Source organism: Dama dama, chromosome 8 (assembly GCF_033118175.1).
Source record: "Dama dama isolate Ldn47 chromosome 8, ASM3311817v1, whole genome shotgun sequence".
NCBI lineage: Eukaryota > Metazoa > Chordata > Mammalia > Artiodactyla > Cervidae > Dama > Dama dama.
In genome coordinates, this window is record NC_083688.1 from 44,965,176 (window position 1) to 44,979,166 (window position 13,991).

General features: G+C 40.2%; 1 protein-coding gene across 1 annotated transcript in view; it reads right to left on the bottom strand.

Moving 5' to 3' along the window:
- The window catches only part of LOC133060987 (aldehyde oxidase 4), a 78,999-nt gene that overhangs the window by 44,041 nt on the left and 20,967 nt on the right, over window positions 1-13,991 (bottom strand). The window contains exons 9-17 of the mRNA XM_061149039.1: window positions 13,000-13,144; window positions 12,659-12,751; window positions 8,822-8,973; window positions 8,301-8,394; window positions 7,118-7,227; window positions 4,643-4,827; window positions 1,951-2,113; window positions 1,255-1,347; window positions 199-368 (exon numbers count right to left, since the gene is read on the bottom strand). Of these exons, the coding sequence (XP_061005022.1) occupies window positions 199-368; window positions 1,255-1,347; window positions 1,951-2,113; window positions 4,643-4,827; window positions 7,118-7,227; window positions 8,301-8,394; window positions 8,822-8,973; window positions 12,659-12,751; window positions 13,000-13,144 (1,205 nt within the window). The remainder of the gene's footprint in view (window positions 1-198; window positions 369-1,254; window positions 1,348-1,950; window positions 2,114-4,642; window positions 4,828-7,117; window positions 7,228-8,300; window positions 8,395-8,821; window positions 8,974-12,658; window positions 12,752-12,999; window positions 13,145-13,991) is intronic.

Here is a 13,991-nt window from a genome sequence, read left to right on the forward strand (position 1 = left end):
AGTAGTTCTTACTTTTGGCCATATATATATTATATATATATATATTTTTTTTTTTCTTAACTATGTTTAAAAAATGACTGATTCCCATTCAGAAGAGAAAATTATTCTTAATTGACCCACATATGTAATAAATTGTCAATTCTAATATGAAATTGTGAATGCATTCCAGTAACATATAAGGACGTTTTATTTTCTTACATGATCTTTGCATGAGCTCTGGTGCTGGTGACTACAGCCAGGAAGAGTTCTTGGGAGATGGGCGGCATGTCATCAACAAACACCGCTTCTCCTGTGGCGTGTTTAATGGCTGACTGGTGCATGACTGGGTGGCCAACTGGATCTTGTGGGGGTTGGTGGGGATCCACACACTGTTCACGAACAAAGCAAGTTATTTTACTGCCAGACGTCCTCAAGCACTGAAACTTGGGTCTGATATATCTTGGCCTACTCCAACGTCAAGAAAGACTATAGGCAACTGGGTATCTATATCTGTGAGTCAACATTAATAAAGATCCGTACGGTAAAGGATACATTCTGATTACAACCACTCCCTCACCCCAAAAAAGAAGACTTTTTTTATTTGCCCTCAAAGACTACAACCTTGCTGAGGTATCAGAATACACATTAACATAACATAACATTAACACAATGTGATCAACTTTGTATAGCAATAAAGAATAGCTGACATCAACTAATTTGGTGCAAGAAATATACACAAGTTTCTGGGAGATTTAGGATGATAATAAGAAAGCAGGGACTTCCCTCATAACGCAGTTGGTAAAGAATCCACCTGCAATGCAGGAGACCTGGGTTCGATCCCTGGGTTGGGAAGATCCTCTGGAGAAGGGAAAGGCTACCCACTCCAGTACTCTGGCCTGGAGAATTCCATGGACTGTATAGTCCATGGGGTCACAAAGACTTCTACAGGACTGAGCGAAGCAGTAAATGTTAAGTCAGATTTTAAAGAAAGGACAGACATGGGCCAAGAAAGGGAGGAAATTTTAAGCAGCAAAACTGAAAATAGTAGGGAAAGGAGATACAGAATCTAATGCTTTGTGTAGCCTTCAGTAAAAGCATAGAAGCTAAACCAAGAAAGCCAGGCGTGGGTGACAATGGGTAACATTAACTGGCTTTAGCAGACTTTGTCTGTACAAGTAATAAAAATAAGTTATTGAAAAGAAAGAAGATATATGCATAATGGCATACACTTACATGCACAGACAGATTAAAAAGCAAAAAACCCCAGCCACCGACCTGGAACATCTGAGTTCCTTGGGGTGTTTCTATCGGGAAATCTTCTAGAGCACTCACGAACTTCTCTGGGATATCAGGAAACTTGTGGGGGTCCTGAAAAGAAGATTATTTCACATTTAATTACAATCTGAGTGACTAGCATGGAAAAACACATGTCAGGAATAGGTTATCCTATTTATTCTTCCAGACATCAGATACCAGTTCTGCTGGGAGAGAGCCCTGAGCTTTGAATTCCCTGGGCTAGCACTGTTGTTTGAAGTACATAATAAAATACTAATAATGGTTATGTACAGGCTGTGGGATTATAGATGATTTTCTCTCCCTTTTTGTCTTATTCATATTTTCAAAATATTAAAATAGGTCTTATTTTAAGGAAAAGATTGTATTTATTCATTGAATGCTCTTCACTACTATAAATCAACTTGAATGCATATTAGCATCTGTCATACAAATTATAAGTCAAATGGAATAACAAGGTCATCTATCCCCTTCTCAGCTCAGGAGTGAAGGAGGGCGAGGGAAGGAAAGAAACAAGAAGGGCCAGGAGGAAGTTGCTGGAGGCGGGGAAGCTCCACCCGAAAGCCCCACCCTTGACACCCTCTGTGTATTATTAAAACCAGGCCGTGGAGGCCCTTCATGTGCAGGCTCATGTCCAGAAGGCCAAGGACTCCAGAGACCCAGAGAAATCATCCTTACCATTTTATTCAGGCCTCGCCTCACTTTGAGGTAGAATTTGAAGAGTAAGCTGATGATGAGGGTTCGCCTATACTCTACCATGCCACCCTCAGCGTCTGGAGGGATGTAAATCTCATCCAGGACCAGTTGGCAAGCATCACTCAGCATCTGGTCGTTCCACTGCCTAGCAGGAAAGAGTGTGAACGTTTCACAGGAGAGGCAGAGACAGTCAGTAATCCAGCAGAGTACGAAAAGATGGAGAGCAATATGTATCTGTCTTTGAAGTCTACACAAAATACTCTCAAATACCTCACTAGCTTTCTTTAGAATCTGAGGCAGTGGCTCCCAAATTTTCTTACAAAGTCCTCTTTTCAAAAATATTATTGAAAAAATTTTAATTTTTAATTGAGGTGTAGTTGACATGACATTATGTTATTTTCAGGGGTACAATGTAATGATTTGATACTTGTATATATTGTGAAATTATCACCACACTAAATCTAGTTAATATTCATCACCATATGTTACAAATTTTTTTCTTGGGACAAGAACTTTTAAAATCTAGTTTTGTCTTTAGCAATTTTCAAATATACAATATAGTATTATTAAGTATAGTCACCATGCTGTACATTACATCCCAATGACATTTATTTTATAGTTAGAAGTGTGTACTTTTTTAACCCCTTCCATTCATTTTGCACTCTATCCTCCACCCCACTGCAGCCATCAAACTGTTCTCTATATCTACAAGCTCAGTTTTTGCTTTGTTTTAGATTCCACATATAAGATCATACAGTATTTGTTTTTCTCTGCATCATACTCAGCATAATGCCCTCAAGGTTCATCTACGTTGCCACCGATGACAAGGTTTCCTCTTTTATTATGGCTGAATAATATTCCATTAAATATATATATGTGTGTGTGTGTGTGTGTGTATATCTATCTATCTATCTATCTATCTATCTATATATATATATCTCCTTTATACATTGATCATCAATGACCACTTAGATTGCTAGGTGGACCCCATAGCCATTATTTCGGCTATTGTAAATAATGCTGCATGCCACATGGAATTGCCTATGTCTTTTGAGTAGATGTTTCCTTCTTCTTTGTAGGATCATATGGTAGTCCTATTTTTAATTTTTTGAGGAACCTCTATACTGTTTTCTACAGTGGCTGCACCAATTTGTATTCCTACCAACAGTGCATAAGGATTTCCTATTCTCCACTCATGTTATTTCTTGTCTTTCATACAATACTCATTCTAACATGTGAGATGATAGCTCATGGTGGTTTTGACTCGCATTGTGATTAGTGATGTTGAGTATCTTTTCATACGCTTGTTGCCCATCTGTATGTCTTCTTTGGAAAAATGTCAATTCAAATACTGTGCCTATGTTTTAATCAGATTGTTTTTATTATTTTAACATCACAGCCTGGGAATGTTGATTTACCTCAAATAGCTTGGATGAAAAAAGTACTCACATCAAGCTTCCTAGGTTCCAGGACTTTGTTTTGTTCATGGCTGTGTCTCCAACAGCGACACCGCGCCTGGCACGAGTGCATGCGTGCTCACGTGCTCAGTCGTGTTTGACTCTGTGATGCCATGGACCGTAGCCCACAAGCTCAAACGTGTGAGATGAAAGCTCATGGTGGTTTTGACTTGCATTGTGATTAGTGATGTTGAGTATCTTTTCATACGCTTGTTGGCCATCTCTGTGTCTTCTTTGGAAAAATATCAATTCAAATCCTCTGCCTATTTTTTAATCAGATTGTTTTGATTATTTTTAATGTTATGGCCTGGAATGTTGATTTACCTCAAATAGCTTGGATGAAAAAAGCACTCAAATCAAGCTTCCCAGGATCCGGGACTTTGTTTTGTTCATGGCTGGGTCTCCAACAACGACACCGTGCCTGGCACGGGTGCATGCGTGTGCAGTTGCTCAGTCGTGTTTGACCCTTTGTGACACCATGGACTGTAGCCCACAAGCTCCTCTGTCCACGGAATTTTCCAGGCAAGAATACTGGAGTGGGTTGCCATCTCCTCTTCTAGGGGATCTTCCCGACTAAAGACTAGTAAATGACTCAATTATTGATGATACTTGCCATTTTTCATGCCTGAAAGTTTCTATATAAATGCTTTGAGAACACTTATTTTAGTTATTTCAGTATCAGAAAAAAACTTGCATTAAGTTATAATTGTTGACAAAAAACATGATGGGTGGATGAAAATTACTGTAAAATTCCTGGTTAGAAGAACTTCAAAAACTTGCTGCTCAAATGCTAGAAATAATGCAAATGACAGGAGGAAGGCCAATTCACCTTTTGGACTATTTCATCTCCTTTAAGCTCTTTAAGGACATTTTCAGTTATCTTAGGACACAGTATTAGAAACATTTACTTATTTTTCAGGTTAATTTGAAGTGGAATTCTGGAGATACTATATACTTAGATTATCTTAGATTAATTTATGAATTATTATCATAGAAACTACAACAAAAGAATCATTGCATCTTGAAAGTGGTTGGTTTTTGGGTGATTTTTATTTTCTTTGTACTTTTCTGCAGTGATTAAATTTTCAACACATTATATGCATGCGTGTATATATATATGCATATTAGAATCAGAAAAAATTTTCCAAGTGTTATTTTCATTAAAATATTAAAATGGCAAGGCCTGGGTTTCATGTTTCAGATGTGTTATGACATACCTCCCAATAAGCTGCCGGCAGGTTTTGCTTGCGGAGACAACGGTGGGGCCAACACTTCCGTAGAACATCTGAAGTTCCTTGATGGTGTCTGTGCCATCCTCAAACTTCACACTCATCCCAGCATTGACAATGGCAAAGGCGTTCTCCTGACGCTGGGCTAGCCGGAGTCCTGACACAAAGTGCCACTAGAAACAGAGAAACGATGTGTAGTGCTTATCTTCACTGTCTGATGTACAGCAACAACGATGTTCGGTATTGATAATGAGGAAGATCTTGTGAGTGATAGAAGTTCTCACACAGGTGTGGTTACGGAGTATCGAACTGACTGAGGAGTACATACTGCCCGCGTGCTTTCTATCTATTATTACCTATTACATTATGTGTTAATTATTATGTATTATTATATTATGTGTTAATATTTAATCCTCACAGTGACTCTGCTCACGTCCAGCTTCCTGCTGAGTGAACTGAGAGGCTGAGTCGCCCGCACAAGTTCACAGAGGAAGAGGCAGTGTCGGCTCTGGGGTCTGTGCTCATCTACCCTCCACTGTGAATCCGTGTGTGGCCTTGGGCAGGGGACTTAAACTGTTCCAGTTTTAATCTTCTTTAAAATGATAAGGTTTAATTTGATCAGATGGCACCTTGGTGACTGCTGAGATGGTTGAACAGAAGATGAGGAGGTAGGGTGCCTCTCACAGTGAACTTCCTCACTTCCACTTGTGGCAGTTTTAGTTTGGTGTTCTATGTAAATCTCATTTGAATAAAGAATTCTCCTGTTGAAAAAAAACCTTGGAAACCACAGGACAAATGGTCTCCAAGGTGCTTGCCAAGTTTAAATCTGTCATTCTAGGTTGAGTTTCATTACTAGTTTGAAACATTGGCGCCACAAAGTGTGAAAGCCTCTTTGTGTGGCCAGCATCTTGGCAGGGGGCAGGGGAGAGATTAGACCCTACCATCACGGACCCTGACGAGGAGCAAACATCTTTGATCTAGAAAGCAAGGTTATAAAGACGTGTTTGAGAGACACTGGTTGCTCCTGCTGTACCACACTGACTGCTGGGGACTTGCCCCTCATTCCTCATCACCTTCCCTTGCCTGACCTATTGCATTAGCCTCCTAACTGACCATTCGACTTTTAGGCTATCCTCCAACCAACTCATCCTCTATCTTTCTAGTGACCAATATTTCTAAAAAGCGACTTTCATTAAGACTGGATCTTCTTTAAAGCCTTCAGAGGTGGCTGTTTGCTAGGACCCATACAGACTCCTTAATAGAGCAATAGATATGCTTGGTGATGGAGCCCCAACCTCCCTTCCAGACTCATCTCACAGGTTGCTTCACACAACTCGCCCTGACATCTGGCCTTCAGCCTGCCATGCCGCCCAGCCCCCACCCCCATGAGACTATTAACTCTTTGACTATTTGTTTTATAGAATTAAAAAAAATGGGACAATTATGTGGCAGCCTGGATGGGAGGGGAGTTTGGGGGAGAATGGATGTATGTTTTTGATGGCTGAGTCCCTTTACTGTCCACTTGAAACTATCACAACATTGTTAACTGGTTATACCCCACACAAAATTTAAAAAATATTTAAAAATTGAATGAAAATCCTGGAAAGACCACCCCCTTCTCTACACTGATCTATGCTGATCCCAACCGCCTTCCTTCATGGTTAACAACACCAGGGCAGGCCTCTCCCCATCACTGGAACTACCTCAATTCTTTGTCCACTCATTTCCTGTCTGAGATTAGTTCCTTCCTATTTCAAGGCCTCCTCATAGGTATAGAGACCTTTAAAGACTGAACGCTGTGTCTTGTAGTCTTTGGAGTTTAGCACTGTGCCAGACATGTAGATAAATAATAAAGGCAGCTAATAAATAGAAAATTGCACTTAAAATATCTGGTTGACTTGGTAGTACATTTATGGCAATGAACTTTCAGTTTACCAGAAACTTGCTGTAGTCAACAGACTATAGTTTTACTCAATCTTGGCTAAATTGCATCTTTGTCTGAAACTCCCAATTCAACTCTTCACACAAAGGGCTCTCCTTTTTACAGGGCTAATGTTCCCTGCAGGCAGAGAGATAAGGCTCATGGAAATGTTTTCATTTCTTTTAAAATCAAAAGGAAAAATGAATATAATAATAATGAATATATAACACTGAAGGCAGCCTGGATCATATTTATCTTTATACTGACACAGTCATATATATTTTTTACTTTATCTTTTATGGAGGAAAGGACTGACCAAAGGCAAAGCACGCAGGACCCCTGAGTTCAAACTGTGGCTCTGATAAGAAAGCAAATCCATAGTCACCTGGGAAGGCACTCCTCCTGTGGGCAGCCCCAAAGGCGCCCTGCAGCAGCTGGTTGGAAAGGAGAGGACACCCCTTCCTCGGAAGCCCACATGTGGCCTGCTGCTCAGGGTGAAGCTGGGTTTCCCTGGGGTAGGCGGCGGGTCAGGGAGCCCTTACCGGAGTGGAGTGTGGAATATACACAGATAACACAATCTCTTCTGACTTGAGGTTGGCTTCAGGTGACTTCTCGAGAAAACGGCCATCTAAAGGAATCTGCCGTTTTCCTTCTATTAGAAAAAATGACCTTGATTAGGATGAAGTTATCAAATTGGAGAATATGCCCAAAGGGACAGATGTGATGCACTGGTAGAAAGAGAGAGTGCAGCTGGGAGCCAGAGATGTGGGTTCTTCGCCCAGCTCCCATGATCGGTTGGCTGAGGCAGGTCCTGGAACCTTGGGCTTCTGGTTTCTCATGCATAATGGCAGGGTTGGACCCAGTACACTAACACATCCTTTCTTGTTCTTATGCCCATTATACACCATTCACAGATTTTGGGCTTTGAAGAACTTTAAAGCTATTTGGAAACTACCTAGTATAAAGGAGGTTCACAAATGGGTAATGGGTACACTGGTTACAGTGCATTTCATAGATGGGAAAACTGAGGCCCTGGGTCAAGAAAGGACAGATGACCTGTCCAAAGAGATAGGGATGGATGAAGGGCAGGGCCGGGATGCCTGATATATACTTTTTTCCCCTTACACAGTTTATCATACTCTCTCTTTTGCTCCACCACAGTTTAAAAAATCTGATTTTAATCAAAGAGAGGGTATCTTGGACCTGTGAATAACACACATTTGTCTTTATTTTTATTTCTTTAAGTTTAAATCATTTTCTCTTGGCAAAGTTTAAGCTGTCTTTGCCTAAAGAGAGAAGAAATGAGTAATACGCCCCACAAATTTGATTTTGTTTAAAATGAAAGGTACTATAAGGAAAATTTTCACCTTTATGAAGCTCTGAAATAAAATATGCCATAAAACTTTAAAATCACGTATATACACCTCATTAAATTTTCCTTTGTTTGCCTTGATACTACAATTCGGACTATGCACAAACACAGCCAACTAGTTCAGAAAAACTGTCCAGTGCAGGAACTTATGTGATCCACAAGATATAGAACATACAGAAAACAAGGCGAATGATCTCAGTTTCATCCTCATGTTTGAGGTAATGGAGATACAGCCAGATATATTTGGTGAGTCTAAGTGAGATATATTTGGGTTCCTTGTTCATAGTTTGCAAAGGAGCTACATAACTGATGTGGTAATTATAAAATCAAACGCCTAAAGCTTGGTCTCTTACCTTTAGATATCAGATTGACGGTAGCATTTCCTGCTGCTAAAATGGGATTCAGGTCAGAATAGTTAGGCCTGCTCACCACATGCCCTCCTAAAGTCTAGATAAAAAAGAAAAGATGGCATTTTTAAAGCTACACTCAGTCATTTGACAGGTAAGGAATTATGTATACAGGGATCTTGTGTAAGCTTTAAAAATTCTCTTCTTTGTTTCATAGAAAGATCTGGGAAACTTGGGGGGGAGCAGCTAAATATAGTCAGACAACACAGTGTGCAAGATTCCCACCCCTCTGATGCCAATTCGAACTTGAGAAAATATTGCTTATCTATATGCAATGAGGAAAAAAACCTCTTTCAGAACTGACCCTAGCACGTGTCCAGTAACATGGGGAAGTGAGGAGACTGGAGCCTGAGGAAACTCTAAACTGATATGTGTTGTGCTGCTGTCAGCACAATTCTCCTTGTCCCAAAGCCGTCTCTAAGGCTGCTCTGACACAGTCTTTTTTCATATGACACTAGAGAACATACCGCCATGTTCCTAATCTGGGCTCCAGCAAGGGTTCTCAGGTGCTTCAGGAGAGCATGGTAGGTCTTGGTCTTCTCCTTTGGTTGTTCGGAAACAATAAAATGTAAGGCATCATTCAACTGGGCCAGGCTGTATCCTGCGCCTATCGTCACCCCTGAAAGTAAGGTATGGAATTTAAACTTAAAGTGGAAGGTAACAAGATGCATGGGCTGCTTGGAAACACTCTTTCAAATATATCTTCTCTTTTCATATAAACTTAGAAGGACAGAAACAAAGATATTTTGGCAATTTGCTTTATTCTCAGATATTAAGTACCAAAGATTTTTCTCATTCATGTACACAGTTATATCTGCCTTACATTTTAGGACATCTCAACCATAGATATCTGAAATTTATTACTTTGTTTATTCCCAGTGTAGTGCTGTCCTGAATAAACAGATCAAATGTGACATTTTCAACCAAGATCCTGTAAGATTTTGAAAAGATCATTACACTTGAGTGGAAGTTGACTTCCAAATCTGCATTGCCCATTTGCCCTTTTTCCAAGCCATCTCTTCCTGTTGTTCCTTTATCATAACAAGAAGAGATACCTGCTTGAAACTTGGCTTAGTTCTATTTGCCTGTGAGCTTACAGGGAGTGTTTTGAGTAGTGATGTCCTCTAGTTCATGCATTTCTCAATGGGGGCAATACTGCCACCAAGGCAGTGAAAAAAACTTATTCTTTTTATTTATAAAGCCCTAATACCCATATAGATATATAGTCTATCTGTGATGTTAAAATTTGATGGAGGATGATGAGTGAAAAAATGTCTATCACTCCTTAGAGTGAGAAATGATGAAAAGGTTGAGAAATACTGACCTAATTCTACAGGTTCTACCACCCAGTCCCTCCATCTCTACCTCACCATAACCACATCCCTTCCTTCTAGCCCTTCCCTATACAGCCTGACCTTTTCTTGCTCTATCTCCTTCTGTGGGTCCATTAATATGAACTTTTCAACAAGTGAAAAAATAAGAAAAGAATGAGAAGACTAAGATGGGAAGATCAGAGGGCAAAGCAGAAAATTCTTCATTTGATTTCTGCTTACGTATCTGATATTTACTCAGACATATGATTTTTATCAAGACCATCCCCAAGAAAAAGAAATGCAAAAAAGCAAAATGGCTGTCTGAGGAGGCCTTACAAATAGCTGTGAAAAGAAGAGAAGCGAAAAGCAAAGGCGATAAGGAAATACATACCCATTTGAATGCAGAGTTCCAAAGAATAGCCAGGAGAGATAAGAAAGCCTTCCTCAGTGATCAATGTAAAGAAATAAAGGAAAACAATAGAATGGGTAAGACTAGAGATCTCTTCAAGAAAATTAGAGATACCAAGGGAACACTTCATGCAAAGATGGGCTCAATAAAGGACAGAAATGGTATGGACCTAACAGAAGCAGAAGATATTAAGAAGAGGTGGCAAGAATACACAGAAAAACTGTACAAAAAAGATCTTCCCAACTCAGATAATCATGATGGTGTGATCACTCACACTCACCTAGAGCCAGACATCCTGGAATGTGAAGTCAAGTGGGCCTTAGAAAGCATCACTACAAACAAAGCTAATGGAGGTGGTGGAATTTCAGTTGAGCTATTTCAAATCCTAAAAGATGATGCTGTGAAAGTGCTGCACTCAATACGTTAGCAAATTTGGAAAACTCAGCAGTGGCCACAGGACTGGAAAAGGCCAGTTTTCATTCCAATCCTAAAGAACGGCAATGCCAAAGATTGCTCAAACTACTGCACAATTGAACTCATCTCACACGCTAGTAAAGTAATGCTCAAAATTCTCCAAGCCAGGCTTTAACAATATGTGAACTGTGAAGTTCCAGATGTTCAAGCTGGTTTTAGAAAAGGCAGAGAAACCAGAGATCAAATTGTCAACATCTGCTGGATCATCAAAAAAGCAAGAGAGTTCCAGAAAAATATCTATTTCTGCTTTATTGACTATGCCAAAGCCTTTGGCTGTGTGAATCACAATAAACTGTGGAAAATTCTGAAAGAGATAGTAATACCAGACCATCTGACCTGCTTCCTGAGAAACCTGTATGCAGGTCAGGAAACAACAGTTAGAACTGGACATGGAACAACAGACTGGTTCCAAATAGAAAAAGGAGTACGTCAAGGCTGTATATTGTCACTCTGCTTATTTAACTTATATGCGGAGTACATCCTGAGAAACGCTGGGCTGGAGGAAGCACAAGCTGGAATCAAGATTGACGGGAGAGATATCAATAACCTCAGATATGCAGATGACACCACCCTCATGGCAGAAAGTGAAGAACTAAAGAGCCTCTTGAAGAAAGTGAAAGAGGAGAGTGAAAAAGTTGGCTTAAAACAAAACATTCAAAAAAAAAACAAAAAAACAACTCAACATTCAGAAAACTAAGATCATGGCATCTGGTCCCATTACTTCATGGGAAATAGATGGGGAAACAGTGGGAACAGTGGCTCACTTTATTTTTCTGGACTCCAATATCACTGCAGATGGTGATTGCAGCCATGAAATTAAAAGACACTTACTCCTTGGAAGGAAAGTTATGACTAACCTAGATAGCATATTAAAAAGCAGAGACATTACTTTGCCAACAAAGGTCCATCTAGTCAAGGCTATGGTTTTTCCAGTGGTCATGTATGGCTGTGAGAATTGGACTGTGAAGAAAGCTGAGTGCCGAATTGATGCTTTTGAACTGTGGTGTTGGAGAAGACTCTTGAGAGTCCCTTGGACTGCAAGGAGATCCAACCAGTCCATCCTAAAGGAGATCAGTCCTGGGTGTTCATTGGAAGGAGTGATGTTGAAGCTGAAACTCCAATACTTTGGCCACCTGATGCAAAGAGCTAACTCATCTGATAAGATCCTGATGCTGGGAAAGATTGAGGGCAGGAGGAGAAGGGGATGACAGAAGATGAGATGGTTGGATGGCATCACCGACTCAATGGACGCGGGTTTAGTTGGACTCCGGGAGTTAGTGATGGACAGGGAGGCCTGGTGTGCTGCGGTTCATGGGGTTGCAAAGAGTCGGACATGACTGAGTGATTGAACTGAACTGATGATTTTTATCCATTCACATGCTGAGTTTGGGTAGTAGACAGCGATACACATGTCTCAGATAGCCTTATTTGGTGCATGATGAAGAAGGAATACTTGACTTGGATTAAGAAGACTTAGGATCTAGTCCTGACTTGACCTTGTGTTAGCTTTGTGAAGTTCAGCAGTTACTTAAGCCTTTTGATCCTGTATGTTCTTTCGGAGAATGGGGATTTCACGACCACCTGCTATGTCTACTTCCCAGGGTTATCGTGAGGATCAAAACAAATAAGAGATGTGAGAATGCTTAGTAAACTGTGAAGATTGTAAAAACAAATAAGGTTGTTGTTCACAGTTAAATTTTCAAATCTTATGGCCCAGATCTTTTCTCTTTTTGGTTAGTGTGCATGTTTATAAGATAAGCCTCAAGTAAATTTGTGAATCAGGGAGTAATATCAGGCAAGAACCTTTCCTACTGGCCAAATAATGTCTTAAGTCTTCTTACTCAGTCACTCTGTCTATACTTGGCTGAGCTGTGTGCCATCCTCCAGCCGTTATGGCTTCTATGACAAGGTAGTCCATGGTGACACAGCTGGGTGGGCAGTTGGATAAAGCTAGTAGAAGTCTCACATAGGTGCTCAATAAATATTTCTGAAAGAGTAAATGAGGTCAGCTATTCTATGAAGATTTCAAATTAGTCCAATTTTTGTAATTGATTAACAGCCCACTATCAGCCAATGGTTACATCTTATTTGAAAAAAAGTATACGTACCATCATCTGTGCTATTCACGAAATATAGTTCTTGAAGCCCAAGTGGAGATATAAAAACTGGATGGAATTCATCTCTGAATTTAATGCTGGGTCCTTAAGGAGAAAAACATGTAAAGCAATTAGAAAAGAAAGACAGTGGATACTAATATATGTGGTTTGCTGATAATTCAAAGTGAAAATTACACGGCAACTCACTTGTAAAAGAAAACAACACAACATTCTAAAGGATCATAGGTACTCACTGATAAAAGTGAATCGCATTTATGCAGAGTTTTAAAAGAGACACAGATGTTTGAATTACCCCCAATCTAGACTAAAAAACATGCCCCTAGACCACCTACCCACTGCAGTGTTCCCCATGATGATGGGGGCTTCAGGGAAATTGGTTTTCAGCTCCAGAAGGTCATTCAGGTTTACAGGAGTGATCCAGGTGGTCCTCTTCCCTCGAAACGTGAGCCTTCTTTTGTTCGGGTCTTCTGCCATTCTCTATAGGGAAACAAAACCAATAAACTTCCAAGTAATGCTTTGGGTGTCTAAGTAGCCTGCAGGTCATTTTAGCTTTTTGAGACAACCTAACTTCTAGGTATCAGGAGACGGTGGCCTGTTTGAAGCTACCTAAATTGAGAAGATCTGTGTTAGCACCACTGAATAACTCTCATAATGGGTGTCTGTCCATCAACAGCTGCATATAGAGTAGAGCAAACTCTACATTTGTGAAGTGACTACACGGAGAGGAGGCAGCATGGCAGCTTGAAGGTATCTTAGCCTGGAATTAAAGGGCTAGGCTTCTTGCTCTAATTCTGCCATAATGGTGACCCAAAGGGGCCCCTCCTTTGGAGATTAGATTCTTCAGTGGGACAGAAATTGCTTATAAGCAATATTACCCTTGGGGGAAAAAAATCCCTTAAATCATTCATCTGGTAGAGTGTAAATGGATACTTTTACAACTTTGTACATATATATATAATATTGAAATATATATCAAATATATTAATATATTTAAAATATATACCTTTATCTACATATCTACATCTACAAATAATCCTTAAATACAAGGTGTGTCCAGGTTCTCACGCTCTGAGGGGTGTGTATGTGAGACAGGTGGGGACCTGGGACCTTTTGCTGAAGTGCTGTAATGCTTACACCTGGATCTCTCCTTGAGTAACAAAATACGAGGAAACTGTATGGGTCAAAAAATAACTATATGCACGCGCAACTGAGGCAAATGTTGAACAAAGAATGCAAAGAGACCAAAAAACCCAGCTGCCGCTTTTGACGAGCCCAGAGAAAAAGCAGGGTATGGTGCACACCCCCCTGCACCTAACATCACCTA